General features: G+C 42.5%; 1 protein-coding gene across 1 annotated transcript in view; it reads left to right on the top strand.

Annotated features, from left to right (window-relative positions):
- Positions 1–18,388, top strand: part of LOC124414628 — a 33,683-nt gene that overhangs the window by 13,320 nt on the left and 1,975 nt on the right. The window contains exons 3-8 of the mRNA XM_046895628.1: positions 666–901; positions 1,177–1,416; positions 8,404–8,750; positions 8,903–9,105; positions 9,305–12,284; positions 12,633–18,344. Of these exons, the coding sequence (XP_046751584.1) occupies positions 666–901; positions 1,177–1,416; positions 8,404–8,750; positions 8,903–9,105; positions 9,305–12,284; positions 12,633–18,344 (9,718 nt within the window). The remainder of the gene's footprint in view (positions 1–665; positions 902–1,176; positions 1,417–8,403; positions 8,751–8,902; positions 9,106–9,304; positions 12,285–12,632; positions 18,345–18,388) is intronic.

The following is an 18,388-nucleotide window of genomic DNA, read 5'->3' as shown; positions in this document are numbered from 1 at the left end:
TGTGGTCAAAATGAGTATTTACATAATTAATAGAAGTTACGAGAGAAAAAAATAGAAGACGAAAAACAAGAAGTAGTATTTCCGGGTCATCTCTAACGGTTGTCAACTACAAACGACAGTTAAGGGGTTAGAAGAATTGTCACAAACAGTTCTATAATTTGTCACGAGAAAATCAGGCGCAAAAAACTTTACCAAAGAAGAAGAGCTAGCAATTTTCTATTCGTTCGGATCCTTATATGAACCCTTTTTTTTACACAAATATGGCGAAGTGAAATTGTACTCAACTATTGTCCGTTGATGGATGGCGCGAAGAGACAAGCTAATTATAAGACAATTTATAGAAATAGTGACAACTCAGCTAAAAGGTAAAAACATCATGGCGTCAACTGTCTACGACACAATACTATATTAAAATGTTACCAATACTCGAGGAATACACGCAGTTATTTTTCTTTGAAAAAATATTCTCGATACCGTAATGTATTCAAGAATTCTTTTGTAATATCGAGCAAAAACGAAACGGACATTTTTTTTTAATACAAATTAAACAATTGAAAAAAGGGAATATTATAGATTCGAATAAAAAAATTAGTAACTTGATTACTAACACTGTATATTACTCTAATTATTCCAACTAACAAATGCTTTTGCCATCTAATTTGCAGAGAGATGTTACTGAGTCAACGACAGAGTTTATCGGCCATGAACAGGTGAATAGCATGGTAGCCAGAGACGTTGTGGATGACAAGAGATTCGAAAAAATCACAACCACCAAAGGGCCAAAAGACACGCCAACACCAAAGTCAATTCCTGCTGCTGGTAAGCCCAGCCGTCCACAACGCCGTGATGAATCTCCGAAAAAACCTGGTGATGATGCTGACAAGCCTAAGAAACCAAAAAAGTAAGTCAATCATGTACTGATTTCAAGAGTATTCATTAGTAAAATCAAAGTTGGATAGTAAGAGTCAAAGTATTTCTTATTCAACACAGCTGTGATGCAAAAGGTGGTTTTTCAAAAATGAAAAGTTTTCGGAAGCTCAGTTTTACTCAACTTTTGAAACCAATATCAAATATTTTATTCCGTAAACTGTGTTAAAACATTTGTTTTCATTGTTGTATGTTCGGTAATTTTATGCAACGGGACCTCTTCTGATAATTCTTTACTTTGTAACGTAGACCTTCCGATCGTCGGTCTGTTTCTCCGGAGAAACCTAGTGACCAAAAATCACCAGACAGCAAGCCAAGGCCAGCTGCTGGAAAGCCTAGTCGCCCGGACGAAAAGCCACGACGTGGTGATCAAACGCCAGATTCCTTGGACGAGGACGAACCACAGCCAAAAAAGTTACTGGAGCCTGCTGATGTCCTGGCTAAAATACCACTGAAGGAACAGTGTATTTGCGAGCTATGTACCTGCGGGTAAGTCACCTTAATCTGAATCATTATGAAGCTGAATTCGAAAAATCAAATTTAAAGGATCATTCAAGTGTAACGGGTCGGAAAATAGCTGATTTTCGCGATTTTTTTTCGATGGTCAAAATATGTTCATCGGTTTAATTTTTTTATACATGAGAACAGAAAATAAATATTTAAACTTTTATTTTTATTTATTTTTCACACTTTTTTTAACGGTTGAAAATATTTTCATAAAAAAGACGTCCTCATGATGTACACAGTTTTGTCCGTAAATATTATCTGAAACAAAATTTGTAAAAAGATTATTAATCAGTATGAAAGCCGCTGTCTTGCAATGGAGGTTTTTTCTTTATCAAAATCGACAAAATGACGGTGATTTGAAGAGAATTCCGACAATTTAGCCTATTTTTTCAACAGTTTCTAAGTAATAAAAAAAAGGTTTCGGTTAGTGATTGCCAACTGAAAGCGTCTGAGGTCAGAAATTTCATAATGATTTTGGTTCAAATTAAAAACAAAGTATATGTCTGTACAGACAAGTTTTCTTTGTGATCACTAAAACTTAAACTTGAGGTACACTCTATAAAATCGATCAAATATGGTCGGTATTATTTTGTTTCTTTAACCACCGATAATGAATTTTGAATCGAAAACAGACGTTAGTGAGATTTTATAAATCGTCTTCTAGGTTATTTCTTTCGTCATCGAGAATTTTAGTTCCTCTAACTATCGAATAGTTACACGTTAAAAAGATTACAAGCAGTCGTGTAATTGGATGTGATTAAAAATGTCTACAATAAGCCGAGCGTGATGTGAAAATAATTAGATAGGGCGATGAAAAAATAAACAAGATGAAAAACCAGTTCGGATGTAATGAGTGCATGCCTCAGGAATGCCTTCGTTCGCATTATAGCTTTATATCAGTGATTACGTAAAGCGGCGATACCGCGATTAGAGCAGCCACGAAAACTTTGCACAATATGATCTCGAACGTATAAAGATAAATAAAAACGAAATCGACCACTTGAAATAGAATTAGGAAAGCAAGAGTATTTATCTATAACTATACTGTTAAAAATTTCTATTAGGAACTTCCTACACAGTATTGGAAATTTTAATCGGATATGGAACACTGAATGCACAATACCTTCAGTGTTTATTCAATTTACAAATACAATAAATTTACCACACAATTTAATAAATTCAAATTACTGCGTGTTTCTTATAAATTTTAGTCACGTCAAACATTTTTATCGTAAATTTCAGAAAAATACGTAGTAATTTACGTCGCTCCACTGCATTTATAAATTTGTAACATGATTTCATAATGTGACAACTCTTTTGTTCAGTAAATGTGTAGTAAATTCACAATAATTTTTAACAGTGTAACGCAGTGTAGGTAACGCAACTGTTTTCTATCGCCCTGGGTAACCTCAAAATATTATCAGACTTATGAGCAGCAAAACGTGTAGAATGAAATTCTTTTATACACCACATCTAATTTAAAATAGTTCAAAAAACAATTAATTATTTAAACGCGCTGCTACATATCTGTGCTACTTCTACGTTTTAATTCCCTAATTCATCGCAGGCTCGAATCCTCTGTATTCAACTCTGCTGACTTTTCAATCCATTCATTTCAAATGTTGGCTTTCGGATATTTAAGGTCATGTAGTACTCTTACCCTTACCGACTGAGTCGCGCTACAAAAGAGTGATGTACCGTCGAAATTTGAACCGTTTCGGTTAGTCTGTTCATTAAATATAGGAACAAAACGGGTGAATCAGCTCGATCGGTAAGGGTAGGAGTACTACATAACCTTAACGTAGTCTTCAATGTACCGCTTGTGCTTATCTAACCTTTTCGGTTACATATCTGATGCATATCTGTCGATTAATTATATAGTTGAATGCACTCACGATGCACTTGTTTTCACCTTCACGACATGTCACTTTTACATCTACACTGTACGCATACAAATATAACTCATGTCGTTTTTATTATTTTACTTACCTTTTGTTGTATCACCTTCGAATACACTCTATTGAATGTAACCTCTTCTGCTGACCTCAAGCGACCTTGGCCTCTCTCTCTCTCTCCTCTTTCTCTCTCTCTCTCTCTCTCTCTCTCTCTTTCTCTCTTTCTATTCCCCCCTTTCTATTCATCGCCGATCCCACAACGCACTACGATGTTGAATAACAATGAGACGTTTGGCAGCGAGTGCAGAATGAACATTTCGACAAAGCGTTCGCTTCATGGGCCAGCAAAAATCTGTATATCCATAGCAATCGGTCAATATTTCTTCCAGCGAATAAACCTGGAGTATATGTTTAAGCCTGTGTCTATATTGTTTAAAAAATTCTTGCAACACACATTAGAATTTGATGAAGACATTTGCGAAAAGCAACAGTGCGCAGCCACTTAACCAGGCCTCAAAATATGCATTCCTCTGATCGTGTTCATTACGTAATTCGTAGAACGACCTAAAAACCGGTACTTCAGGTCTGCAACGTGCCTGTATATCATGGTAGATATATGCATTAGAGTATCATTAAATACGTTTATGTACAATCTACATGCTGGCAATGCTGTGACGCGATGCCGTCAGTAACGATGACGTAATCGGGGCCATCTACTCATGCTTTTCGGCCCACACTTGTTACAACAACTGAATATCGTTAAAGCAAAATTTGTCGATCCGAGTTGGGCAAAGAACCGCGTTGCAGCGAGTGAGGTAATGTCACAAATAATTCAATATGGAAAAAATTGTTGGCCAAATTGATGACCCAGCAATAAGAATAACACGACTAATGTTTCTATAACTTGATGTGGTGGATTAAAGACCGCTCGTAATCCCTATAATTATTTCACTTCGACTGAATAGATAAATCATGTAGGTGACTGTTTTTTGTTTTGTAAGTAACAACAATCATAATTATAAAGGAGGTGTATCTATTTTTATTCACGTACAAATATCGATAATAGGGTAAATACAAATTCTTGCAATATTTTACATCGTAAAGTTTGATTCATTAAAAACAATTGACTTAGTTTTTTAAACGAGTAGCAATTTTAGCAAATTTATCAAAAACGAAATATTTATAAGCTTTTGTTCCGGGTAATCTATACTACCAAATTATTAGAGATACCATATTTTTTTTCTGCACAAGGAGGAAAAAAGTCAAGGCCGATTATCTCGCGTGGTAATATGCGAATCAAATTATAGGTATGACTATAAAAGCGGCCTTGCTTCCCAACTACTTGTTAAATCATAGCGAAATGAACGCTAGCAGATACATACATACGTAGGTACGTGTCGCATAAATTCGTTTCCTAATGCATGGTTGCAGGCAACAGAATTATAATATGTATCTAGTTTTTCTAGCGTCACGTTGGGAAGTTGGAAAAAAAACAAATTGGTAACACGTCGCACGGTCAGAGCACACCGACAATAGCTTTAATAACATCAGCCTTAACTTGTGACTACAAAGCAATCTTGCAATTCAACGACACGCCGCACCGTCGCCTCTAGCGGGCCAAATATTTTTTAGTTTCCCAGATAACTAGACGAAACTGCGCCGCATCATTGCATAGAGATAAAATTAGGAATTTTATTATCCTTTTCAAGATATCGTGTGGTGCTCGTGCTCCCTAGACCGAAGCAAGATTACCAAATTAGGTTAGGTTAGGTTAGGTTAGGTGTTAGGGTCTTTTTTAAACCCTGCGAAATCCTGGGGCTTAATCATGAAAGTTGGGTTCTTCGGGACCTGGCAACAACCATTTTTATCGAACTACGCGAGTGTCACTGACATTTTTGTTGGTGTCGAAGATTCGAAACTGCAGCTTTCTCCTTTAACCGGTTCGTCATTTCCGGGTTTCATACCGCACGATCTACTACCATAACGAACCATCGATCCCTGACAAAGAACTTATGTTGCGGCCAAACAAAAGGCGGATTATGAAATTTTGGGTGTCCGTCTTTCGTAAGAGAAAAGTGACCGACAGTGAAAGTATAAAACGCGTATACATAAGGTTCAAACATATTGGCGGTAACTGAACATCGCCAAAACTCACTGACATGTATTTATATACATAATAAACATGGAGAACTCGAAAAACATGAAAATGCTAATCTAAATTCGAACTCACGACGAGTAAAGTTTTGATGAAACCTACCTACCGCAGCATTTTTATCGACAAATTAGCGTTTTTATCGTCTAGTATATCGAAATCTTCAACGATCTTTTAAAGAACAGCTGCAACTCGAACATTTTTGCGTAGATGTACAGTCAACTTGTTGCGAAGAGTAAGCTTCTCCGCTTGAATTGCTGCTACTGTTAAATTCTGACATTGGTCTTCGGCTCAGTGTAAAGAGGTAGAATGAGTTGGGAGTGTAAAGAATGTTCAAAGTATAGCCATTTCTGGTCACTAATGTACAAAGTGTTTAGTATTTATTTGACGACTGCTTGCGGTTGCGTCATTTGAGGTAGATATACTGTACAGCCAGCTATGTGAAGTATGTCACTGACACTTGAAGTTCCTCATCTAAGGAGGTGGTGAAACCAGCTAACATTAACAGTAATCGATGTAGCTAGGTATACAAGCACACCTTCATTCAAAATTCTGGTCGTTCTTCGATGACTGGATCACCGTTGCTTAAGGCGGTTATTATTAATTTATCGTCGAGTTGCCCCTCACGCAGCATTTAGAAAATAATTGAAATAGCTAAGGACGTTGGGAGCGAAAGAATAGTTGTGTTAAATACCTTATAATATCTGTGGCAAGTCTGAACTCAATCTGCGAGTCCTATAAAACGCACCGGTGAGGTGTTGAAAAATTGTAAGGGCTTGAATTCTGTCAAAACAAATGTCTGCTACTATCATATATAATATAGTTGAATTAAAACGCTTGGTTGAACAACTAAATAGCTACATAATCTCACAGTATCAAAATCATTGTCAACGTTGGGCTATGTAGTTAAAGACTAGTTGAACCACGTTAGGCAGTAGTTTTCATTCATGTGCTGCATGTCACTTGTAGAAATATCAGAGGCAAACTTTGTTTGACTGAATCAAACACAGGCTGATTGTGAATCTCTGTAAGCCTCTATTATGTACGTATTATGAGCCTGAGCCCACTGGAATGAAAGACTGAAGAGGTTAGCCTACTTAGACGAGCACCGAAACAGGCTAATTTTCAGAAATTAATTCCGGAAGAACTGCTGATGCAATATTAATAATATTTTGATATCAACACATGTAAACGGTCAAAAAAATTTATTGGAAAAAAATACAATTTGATAAAGATAGAATGCTTTTCCATGATTCACGTGGTTGGTCACCAAAAAAAAGAAACTTATTAACTGCATTATATCAGCTTTCGACTCACGAAGCTTTTTTCCTTTTTGGTGATAAAAAAAAATTCCTCGGTTTTTAAATGTTTCCGGCTCAAGAATACGGTTCAAACAAATGTTCAAATTCAAAAAATATTTTTAATATCTACATGAAACTTATTGGAAGAATAATCTTAACCGTTCGAAATATTTTTCAAAAGAAAAACGAAAATAAAACCGTTACACTAGTGTATCTTCTTAAGGCACGCGGGGGCCGCAGAGCCAATCTCCAGCTGAGAAGCTAAGTAATTCTCTTTAGAGGCAGCTCCTTCTATGGTGCAGTACAAGAGTTGAACGGGGCTAATCCGAGTCTGCTATTACGATGTTGCGGTCGTTCCATATGCGGCATGCCTTGAGAGGAGATTACGCTGTCCATGTACATCATAATAACGGAGCAGCATTTTAATGGATGTTGTGCATAAATTGAAGAGAAATATGGTATTTCACGTTCAAATATAATATTTCGATTCGTCAAAGCCATCTTTATGGCTTTCTTGACACGTGAGTTTAGGGGAAAAGTTTAAATGGTCATTAAAATTGTGAATCGAAATTTGCCTAGTAATTTTTTTTTTCCAATACAAATTCTCACAACTCTAATTTAGCTTGAAGTAATGTTAAATACTCGCTGAAATTTAACTGCTGCACAGACGATGTTCTACCTACAAAGCATACAAGAACATCTGCAATCGCGAAATCTGAAACCAGAGACTAGTATAATTATTTAGAATAACTTAATTTTAGGCTCGGGAAACCAATCCACAAAATACGTGTAACACCATGATTTGCAATGACCGAATAGTTCGCGAGAGTGCAAAAAAAGCCATCAATATTGAAAACGGCTGTCAATAGGTAACACAGAATTTAATATCTTGAGGTCATATATAATTATAGTCAACTTTTTGAATGAGATGATTACGAAAATCGCGTGGTCGCAAGCGAATTAATAATAGACCAGCATAAGCCGTATAAGAAAGTTTTATAGTCAGAGCGTAGGATAGGACACAGTCAGTATAAATCAGGCTCGATTTGAACTAAAAAAGACAATGCGCGGCGAGTAATGATACATAACTGTATCGTTATAAACACCCACGTGGACAGCCACCTCTGCCACCTGACTCATTCCATGACTGATTAAAAGCTATTATAATAATACTGAATCAACGCTAAATGTATCCTTCAAACTCAGACCAGCTATGGTGAAAAAATTTCCCGTATATTGAGTGGGTCTGTTTCTGTAAAATTCCGAACTCTTCAAATGGTATTAGCTCCGACATACCCAACATGATGACAAACTATAAATTTTTGTAAAAGTGTCCGGAACATGTAAACAAATTTATGTAACGATATAGCCTTGCCGGTTTTAATGGTTTCAGAGTAAATAAATGAGAGATTGCAACAACGAAAAATAAATTAGCTAACAGAAAATATAGGGTATGAGAATTTCTTGAAGTTGATATTTTTCGTATGATACATTCTCGACAGAATATGTATGAATTTGGAAAACAAACAAATCTCTAAATTGGTAAAGATGAGAATACTATTTTAAATCCCGGGGGTTTTCTCACCTGTCAAATTAATTGGTGACGAACGAATTATTTCAGACGGCACCGATGTCCTCACAATGTTGGCCAGGACAATTTTGAATCACCTCACGAGCCTATAGACAGCGTAACGTCTTACCGCCACGAATACGATGAAAAGCACGTAGATAGACAAGTGATAGTTCACCATGAAGACCACCTGCACCTGGAGGGTGAATTCATTGGGGAACGACGTACTGACTACGTCGTCACCCATGGAGACCGAGCTCCGGTTCGAAAGCCTCAGGATAATCTTCATCCTGAAGGAGATTTCTACGGACGTCCTAAGGAAGAAGCGCCCACCATAGGCGAACGAGCACCCGTTAGGCGTCCCCAAGACAATTTAAGGCCCGAGGGTGATTTCGATGGTAAAATATTATTCCCATTTGTTACAATTCTGTGCATTACCACTATCTACAGCTATGTTTGAAAGTTTTATGACATTATAGTTTGATGGTAGATCAGCATTACAATATATGTATATTTATTTTTTTATTTTTTTGTTTTCCATTTTTTTCAGGCGTGACAACAAAAGAGCTGGCCTTCCCCGGGCTACCCGGCGAACGACCAAGCCCTGTGCGTCGCAATACCTACACAAAAGTAGAGGGTGAATTTATAGACGAAACTACGAGTCGAACTGAGTATATCGATCATCGAACTATACAGCGAGCGGAAGTAATTAGACGTACAGATAATTTGATCATTGGCGAAGGAGAGTTTACGGTGAGTAATTATAGTCCCATCTTTTCAATCCTTGAAACTATTCAAGACTGGGAGTAGCAGGATAAGGCAAAAATTCGGGACATTCAGATCTTGCATAATGATTTTAAGATGTCAACATTAAAAAACTTGGAATGACTAGATTTTTCGGTGGATAAGAATAACAATGGTATTAATCAATCGTCTTCTATTCCATTTCTAGGGAACCTCTCACGTCAAAGAAGACTTTCCAACTTACGAAATTGTTGAGCATGAAGAACCCACGATCCGTCGCAAAACAACAACGGACGAAGTAGACAGATATTATGGCAGGACGGACATTATCGAAAACTTTACAACCACCAATGAAGAGTACCGTAACTTTGATCAAACTGACTACATGTCTACAACAATTATCAGACGCGATGATAATCTCAAGCCAGAAGGTCCTTTCGAAGGAACACCTAAATCCAGGGATGACTACGTGCCAATGCTTACCGAAAGACGAGAACCGCATAAACCGAAAGACAATCTGAAGCCTGAAGGACCTTTCGAAGGACGTCCCAAAGACGATTTCAAACCAACCACGGGAGATCGTGCGCCAGTTAAAAAACCTCAGGACAACCTTAAGACCGAAGGGCCTTTTGAAGGGCGCCCTAAGGATGATTTCTCTCCGAAACAAAGTGAACGACCCGAAGTTAAGAAGCCTAAGGACAATCTTCGCCCCGAAGGAACCTTCGAAGATCGACCGAAAGACAAATTCACACCGGCTGAACGACGCACACCCATTAAACATGCAGACAATTTGAAACCTGAAGGAGAATTTGAAAGACCCATCCGAGAACCGTACGGTCCGGGTGAAAGAGCGCCAATCGTTCGCCACCCTGACAATTTGTTCCCCAAGGGTGATTTCCCGGATAGAGAGCGTCAACCATTTGAACCTGCTGAACGCAGGACCCCGATAAAGCCTGGAGATAATTTACGCCCTGAAGGAGACTTTGATGGCCGCCCCAAAAATGACTATGGACCGAAATATGTCGAAAAACCTGATGTCAAACGACCCCAGGATAACCTCAAGCCTGAAGGACCATTCGAGGGTCGACCAAAGGATAAATATACTCCTGGAGAACGTCGCCAGCCGATCAGACATCCTGACAATCTTCATCCCGAAGGTGAGTTCGAAAGACCTGAGGAAGAACCCTTCGGGCCCGGTGACAGAGCTGAAATTGTCCGCCATCCAGATAATTTATTCCCGTCGGGAGAATTCTTGGACAGAGAACGTAAGCCCTTTGAACCCGCAGAGAGAAGAAAGCCAATCAAGCATCCAGATAATTTAAAACCAGAAGGTGACTTTGAACGTCCAGAGCACGAAAAATTCCGTCCTGCTGAAAAGCCTAAGGTCAAGAAGCCTCAAGATAATCTTAAGCCAGAAGGCGATTTCGAACGACCAGAACCGACTAAAGTGGGTCCAAGTGAAAAACGAACACCAATTAAACATCCGGATAACTTGAAACCAGAAGGTGATTTTACTGGCAAACCAAAAGACGATTACAAGCCCATGCAGGGAGAACGTGCGGACGTTAAACGACCAGAAGATAATTTGAAACCTGAGGGTATATTTGAAGGCAGACCTAGGGATGATTATAAACATGTCACAGTTGACCGTGTCGATATTGTCAAGCATTCTGACAACCTGTATATGGAAGGTGAAATTTCAACATACAGATCACGAGACGAGTATGCTGACTTCTTGGTTAGAGAACGAGTAGAAGTGACAAAACATCAGGATAACCTAAGGCCCGAAGGACCATTTGAAGGTCGACCTAGAGATGATTATTCACCAAAAACTGCTGAAAGACCAGAAGTGAGGAAACCAAAGGACAATTTACGACCTGAAGGAGAATTTGAAAGACCAGAAAAAACACCATATGGCCCTGCTGAAAAACGAACACCAATCAAACATGAAGATAATCTTCGACCTGAAGGTGAATTCGAAAGACCTGAGCATGAAAAATACCGTCCTGCCGAAAGACCCGAAGTTAAGAAACCCAAAGACAACCTGCGACCTGAAGGAGAATTCGAGAGACCCGAAAAGACACCTTACGGACCTGCTGAAAAACGGACGCCGATCAAACACGATGACAATCTTCGACCGGAAGGTGAATTTGAGAGGCCGGAACATGAAAAGTACCGCCCCGCTGAGAGACCTGAAGTCAAACGACCGAAGGACAACCTGCGACCTGAAGGAGAATTCGAAAGACCCGAAAAGACGCCTTACGGACCTGCTGAGAAACGGACGCCGATCAAGCACGACGATAATCTTCGACCTGAAGGTGAATTCGAAAGACCTGAGCATGAAAAGTACCGCCCCGCTGAGAGACCTGAAGTCAAACGACCGAAGGACAACCTGCGACCTGAAGGAGAATTCGAAAGACCCGAAAAGACGCCTTACGGACCTGCTGAGAAACGGACGCCGATCAAGCACGACGATAATCTTCGACCTGAAGGTGAATTCGAAAGACCTGAGCATGAAAAGTACCGCCCCGCTGAGAGACCTGAAGTCAAACGACCGAAGGACAACCTGCGACCTGAAGGAGAATTCGAGAGACCCGAAAAGACGCCTTACGGACCAGCTGAAAAACGGACGCCGATCAAACACGATGATAATCTTCGACCGGAAGGTGAATTTGAGAGGCCCGAACATGAAAAGTACCGCCCCGCTGAGAGACCTGAAGTCAAACGACCGAAGGACAACCTGCGACCTGAAGGAGAATTCGAGAGACCCGAAAAGACACCTTACGGACCTGCTGAAAAACGGACGCCGATCAAACACGATGATAATCTTCGACCGGAAGGTGAATTTGAGAGGCCCGAACATGAAAAGTACCGCCCCGCTGAAAGACCTGAAGTCAAACGACCGAAGGACAACCTGCGACCTGAAGGGGAATTCGAAAGACCCGAAAAAACGCCTTACGGACCTGCTGAGAAACGGACGCCGATCAAGCACGACGATAATCTTCGACCTGAAGGCGAATTCGAAAGGCCTGAGCATGCAAAGTACCGCCCCGCTGAGAGACCTGAAGTTAAACGACCGAAGGACAACCTGCGACCTGAAGGAGAATTCGAAAGACCCGAAAAGACGCCTTACGGACCTGCTGAGAAACGGACGCCGATCAAGCACGACGATAATCTTCGACCTGAAGGTGAATTCGAAAGGCCTGAGCAAGAAAAGTACCGCCCCGCTGAGAGACCTGAAGTCAAACGACCGAAGGACAACCTGCGACCTGAAGGGGAATTCGAAAGACCCGAAAAAACGCCTTACGGACCTGCTGAGAAACGGACGCCGATCAAGCACGACGATAATCTTCGACCTGAAGGCGAATTCGAAAGGCCTGAGCATGCAAAGTACCGCCCCGCTGAGAGACCTGAAGTCAAACGACCGAAGGACAACCTGCGACCTGAAGGAGAATTCGAAAGACCCGAAAAGACGCCCTACGGACCTGCTGAGAAACGGACGCCGATCAAGCACGACGATAATCTTCGACCTGAAGGTGAATTCGAAAGGCCTGAGCATGAAAAGTACCGCCCCGCTGAGAGACCTGAAGTCAAACGACCGAAGGACAACCTGCGACCTGAAGGAGAATTCGAAAGACCCGAAAAGACGCCCTACGGACCTGCTGAGAAACGGACGCCGATCAAGCACGACGATAATCTTCGACCTGAAGGTGAATTCGAAAGACCTGAGCATGAAAAGTACCGCCCCGCTGAGAGACCTGAAGTCAAACGACCGAAGGACAACCTGCGACCTGAAGGAGAATTCGAAAGACCCGAAAAGACGCCTTACGGACCTGCTGAGAAACGGACGCCGATCAAACATGATGATAACCTTCGACCAGAGGGTGAATTCGAAAGACCTGAGCATGAAAAGTACCGCCCCGCTGAGAGACCTGAAGTCAAGAAGCCGAAAGACAACCTTCGGCCAGAGGGTGAGTTTGAAAGACCAGAAAAAACTCCGTATGGTCCAGCTGAAAAACGAACACCGATCAAACACGATGATAACCTTCGACCAGAGGGTGAATTTGAAAGACCCGAGCATGAAAAGTACCGTCCTGCCGAAAGACCGGAAGTCAAACGACCGAAGGACAACCTGCGACCTGAAGGAGAATTCGAAAGACCCAAAAAGACGCCTTACGGACCTGCTGAGAAACGGACGCCGATCAAGCACGACGATAATCTTCGACCTGAAGGTGAATTCGAAAGACCTGAGCATGAAAAGTACCGCCCCGCTGAGAGACCTGAAGTCAAACGACCGAAGGACAACCTGCGACCTGAAGGAGAATTCGAAAGACCCGAAAAGACGCCTTACGGACCTGCTGAGAAACGGACGCCGATCAAACATGATGATAACCTTCGACCAGAGGGTGAATTCGAAAGACCTGAGCATGAAAAGTACCGCCCCGCTGAGAGACCTGAAGTCAAGAAGCCGAAAGACAACCTTCGGCCAGAGGGTGAGTTTGAAAGACCAGAAAAAACTCCGTATGGTCCAGCTGAAAAACGAACACCGATCAAACACGATGATAACCTTCGACCAGAGGGTGAATTTGAAAGACCCGAGCATGAAAAGTACCGTCCTGCCGAAAGACCGGAAGTCAAACGACCGAAGGACAACCTGCGACCTGAAGGCGAATTCGAGAGACCCGAAAAGACGCCTTACGGACCTGCTGAGAAACGGACGCCGATCAAGCACGACGATAATCTTCGACCTGAAGGTGAATTCGAAAGGCCGGAACATGAAAAGTACCGCCCCGCTGAGAGACCCGAAGTCAAACGACCGAAGGACAACCTGCGACCTGAAGGCGAATTCGAGAGACCCGAAAAGACGCCTTACGGACCTGCTGAGAAACGGACGCCGATCAAGCACGACGATAATCTTCGACCTGAAGGTGAATTCGAAAGGCCGGAACATGAAAAGTACCGCCCCGCTGAGAGACCCGAAGTCAAACGACCGAAGGACAACCTGCGACCTGAAGGGGAATTCGAAAGACCCGAAAAGACGCCTTACGGACCTGCTGAGAAACGGACGCCGATCAAACATGATGATAACCTTCGACCAGAGGGTGAATTCGAAAGACCTGAGCATGAAAAGTACCGCCCCGCTGAGAGGCCTGAAGTCAAGAAGCCAAAAGACAATCTACGACCTGAGGGAGAATTCGAGAGACCCGAAAAGACACCTTACGGACCTGCTGAGAAACGAACGCCGATCAAGCACCACGATAATCTGCGACCTGAAGGTGAATTTCAAAGACCTGAGCATGAAAAGTACCGCCCCGCTGAAAGACCTGAAGTTAAGAAGCCGAAAGACAACCTTCGACCGGAGGGTGAGTTTGAGAGACCAGAAAAAACTCCGTACGGTCCGGCTGAAAAACGAACACCGATCAAACACGATGATAATCTTCGACCTGAAGGTGAATTCGAAAGACCCGAGCATGAAAAGTACCGTCCTGCTGAAAGACCCGAAGTTAAGAAGCCAAAAGACAACCTTCGACCGGAGGGCGAGTTTGAGAGACCAGAAAAAACGCGTTACGGCCCGGCAGAAAAGCGAACACCAATCAAACACGATGATAACCTTCGACCAGAGGGTGAATTCGAAAGACCAGAACACGAACGGTATCGTCCTGCAGAAAGACCCGAAGTCAAGAAGCCTAAAGATAACCTTCGGCCGGAGGGCGAGTTCGAAAGACCAGAAAAGACTCCTTATGGTCCTGCTGAAAAACGAACGCCAATCAAGCACGACGATAATCTTCGACCGGAAGGTGAATTTGAGAGGCCAGAGCATGAAAGGTACCGTCCTGCCGAAAGACCTGAAGTTAAGAAGCCGAAAGATAACCTTCGACCGGAAGGTGAGTTTGAGAGACCAGAAAAAACGCGCTACGGCCCAGCAGAAAAGCGAACACCAATCAAACACGATGATAACCTTCGACCAGAGGGTGAATTCGAAAGACCAGAACACCAACGATATCGTCCTGCTGAAAGACCAGAAGTCAAGAAGCCTAAAGATAACCTTCGGCCAGAGGGCGAGTTTGAAAGACCAGAAAAGACTTCATATGGTCCTGCTGAAAAACGAACGCCGATCAAGCACGGCGATAATCTTCGACCGGAAGGTGAATTTGAGAGGCCAGAGCATGAAAAGTTCCGACCTGCCGAAAGACCTGAAGTTAAAAGGCCAAAAGACAACCTTCGACCGGAGGGAGAATTTGAGAGACCTGAGAAAACATCGGTTGGGCCAGCTGAAAGACGAACACCTATTAAACATTCTGACAATCTGAAGCCCGAGGGTGATTTTGTTGGCAGAGTGAGGGATGACTACAAGATAATTAAAGGCGAGCGTGTTGACGTAATTAAACATACTGATAATCTTCGAATGGAAGGTGACATCCAAACTTATCGATCCCGTGACGATTACACAGACTTTCTCCTCAGAGAGCGTGTTGAAGTTACTAAATATGAAGATAATTTACGTATGGAAGGAGAATTCATCGATATGAGAACGCGTGATGATTATAAAGTAGTTAAAGGAGAAAGAGCTGAAGTAAAGAAGCCCAAAGACAATCTTAAACCAGAAGGAGAATTCGAAAGGCCAGACAAGAAACCCGTCGGGCCGGCAGAGCGTCGAACACCAATCAAACACGCTGACAACCTAAAACCAGAAGGGGACTTTACGGATCGCCCGCAAGAAGAAGCCCCGAAAAAAGGAGAAAGAGCTGAAATAAAGAAACCCAAAGATAACCTCCGTCCTGAGGGTGAATTCGATAGGCCTGAAAAAACATCTTACGGCCCTGCAGAGAAAAGAACACCAATCAAACACGCTGATAATCTCAAACCCGAAGGTGACTTTACTGGACGTCCAAAGGAAGAGACTCCAAAACGTGGCGACCGAGCTGATATCAAGAAACCGAAAGATAATTTACGTCCAGAAGGAAATTTCGAGCGTCCCGACAAAACACCCGTTGGACCAGCTGAGCGCAGGACACCTATACGCCACGAAGACAATCTTCATCCGGAGGGAGAATTTACTGGACGTCCCAAAGATGATTTCACTCCGAAACGTGCAGAACGTCCAGTGCAAAAGAAACCTCAAGATAACCTCAAACCAGAAGGTGAATTCACTGGCAAGCCAAGAGAGGATTACGTTAGAAAGATTGGGGAGCGATCCGAAATTGTTGTGCATAAGGATAATCTAAGAATGGAAGGTGAAATTGATGTGCACAGGTCAAGAGACGATTACACCACTTCGAGAACCGAACGCGTTAACGTTGTCAGACATGAAGATAACCTGAAGATCGAAGGAGAATTTATTGACGTGCGTAGACGTGATGATTACAATATAACACGTGGCGAACGCACTGAGATTATTAGGCACGAAGACAATCTCCGCCCAGAAGGTGACTTTGAACGTCCAGAAAAAGCACCGGTGGGTCCAGCTGAACGTAGATCACCTATAAAACACCCAGACAATCTAAAACCAGAGGGAGACTTCATTCGTCGACCAAAGGATGCTGCACCAACCAAAGGAGATCGGGCTGTTGTCCAGAAGCCTAAAGACAACCTCAGACCAGAAGGTGACTTTGAAAGGCCTGATAAATCACCCGTTGGTCCAGGTGAAAGGCGGACACCGATCCGACATGCAGATAACCTCAAACCAGAGGGTGATTTCGAAAGAAGGTCTCCAACTAAAGTGGGGCCAGGTGAAAGACGGACCCCGATTCGCCACGAGGATAACCTCAAGCCTGAGGGTGATTTCGAGAGACGGATTCCAAGTAAAGTGGGACCAGGTGAAAGACGAACTCCGATTCGCCATGAGGACAACTTGAAACCCGAAGGTGATTTTGAGAAACGAGCACCAAGTAAAGTAGGACCAGGTGAAAAACGCACTCCGATTCGCCATGAAGACAATCTTCATCCGGAAGGTGACTTCTACGGGATGCCGAAAAATGAATCGACGCCGAAGAAGGGTGATCGCGCAGTTATCAAACGCCCGCAAGATAACCTGCGATCTGAGGGTGAAATGCAAATGACACAAACTTCTAAAGATGATTACAAAGTTGTAAAAGGCGATCGAGTCGAAATACGTCGCCGCGAAGATCATCTGCGCATGGAAGGAGAGATTGACGTGCGTAGATCAAGAGACGATTACAAAAAGATCACGAAGGTCGAAAGAGTGGATGTTACAAGACACGAAGATAATCTTAGGATTGAGGGTGAATTCATTGATGTCCGTAGAAGAGATGACTACACCACACATGTTGGTGGTGAAAGAACCATTATTCAGAGACAGCGTGACAACTTAAGACCTGAAGGTGACTTTGAAAGACCAGAGAAGACTCACGTTGGTCCAGGTGAGAGAAGATCTCCTATCAAGCATCCAGATAATCTGAAGCCTGAAGGTGATTTTGAGCAGCGAATACCGCAACAAGTTGGACCTGGTGAACGTAGAACACCCATCCGTCACGGAGATAACTTGAAATCGGAAGGTGACTTTGACGGCCGACCAAGAGACGACTACTCGCCGAAAAAAGGAGAGAGAACCGAAATAGTACGGAGAGAGGATAACTTAAAAATGACTGGTGATTTCCGCGATACAACTTCACAGAAATCGGCATACAAAGTTATTCATGGCGAACGCGTAGAAGTCAAACGCCACGAGGGTAACCTGAAAATCAGTACTGGTGCAATGGAATCTAGGACAACTTCGAAAGATACATTCACACCAACCAGGAAAGATTCAGCCGGCATCGTATCCTACGATCGGCCAGTAAATCGCCAAACACACATGGAGTCCTCAATTTCACTTGGTGAAGACACAAGTACAATGTCCACGACAAATCAACGTAACTACAACACATACACACGGAAAACTGGTCGTGAAGTAGCTACTAAACTAGACGATGTGCAATCAGATGTTAAACGAGCTGCGACAACGGAAACTAAAACTATGCCTGATGGTTCAATAGTTACGGTCATTAGGGAAACGACAACAAAACACACAGGGAAAAAGTTAACTGATCAAACAACTCACCACCAACATGCTCATCATACAAACGTGTCGGAGCGCCACGCTACTCGAGTTATCGATAACTCTGTAATTGGTGGTGGTCCCGGCGGTCCAAGAGGGGACTCGTCCGTTGGTAGCATAGTCCAAGACAATGACATTTCCCGAAGGTCAACTACAGTCGTGGACAACCAGCGATATGCTAACGAACAACATCATCGTACAAGCAACGAACAACATCATCGTACAAGCAACGAA

The sequence above is a fragment of the Diprion similis genome, chromosome 14 (assembly GCF_021155765.1).
Source record: "Diprion similis isolate iyDipSimi1 chromosome 14, iyDipSimi1.1, whole genome shotgun sequence".
In the NCBI taxonomy this organism is placed as follows: Eukaryota; Metazoa; Arthropoda; class Insecta; order Hymenoptera; family Diprionidae; genus Diprion; species Diprion similis.
This window is presented reverse-complemented; position numbering and strand designations above follow the sequence as displayed.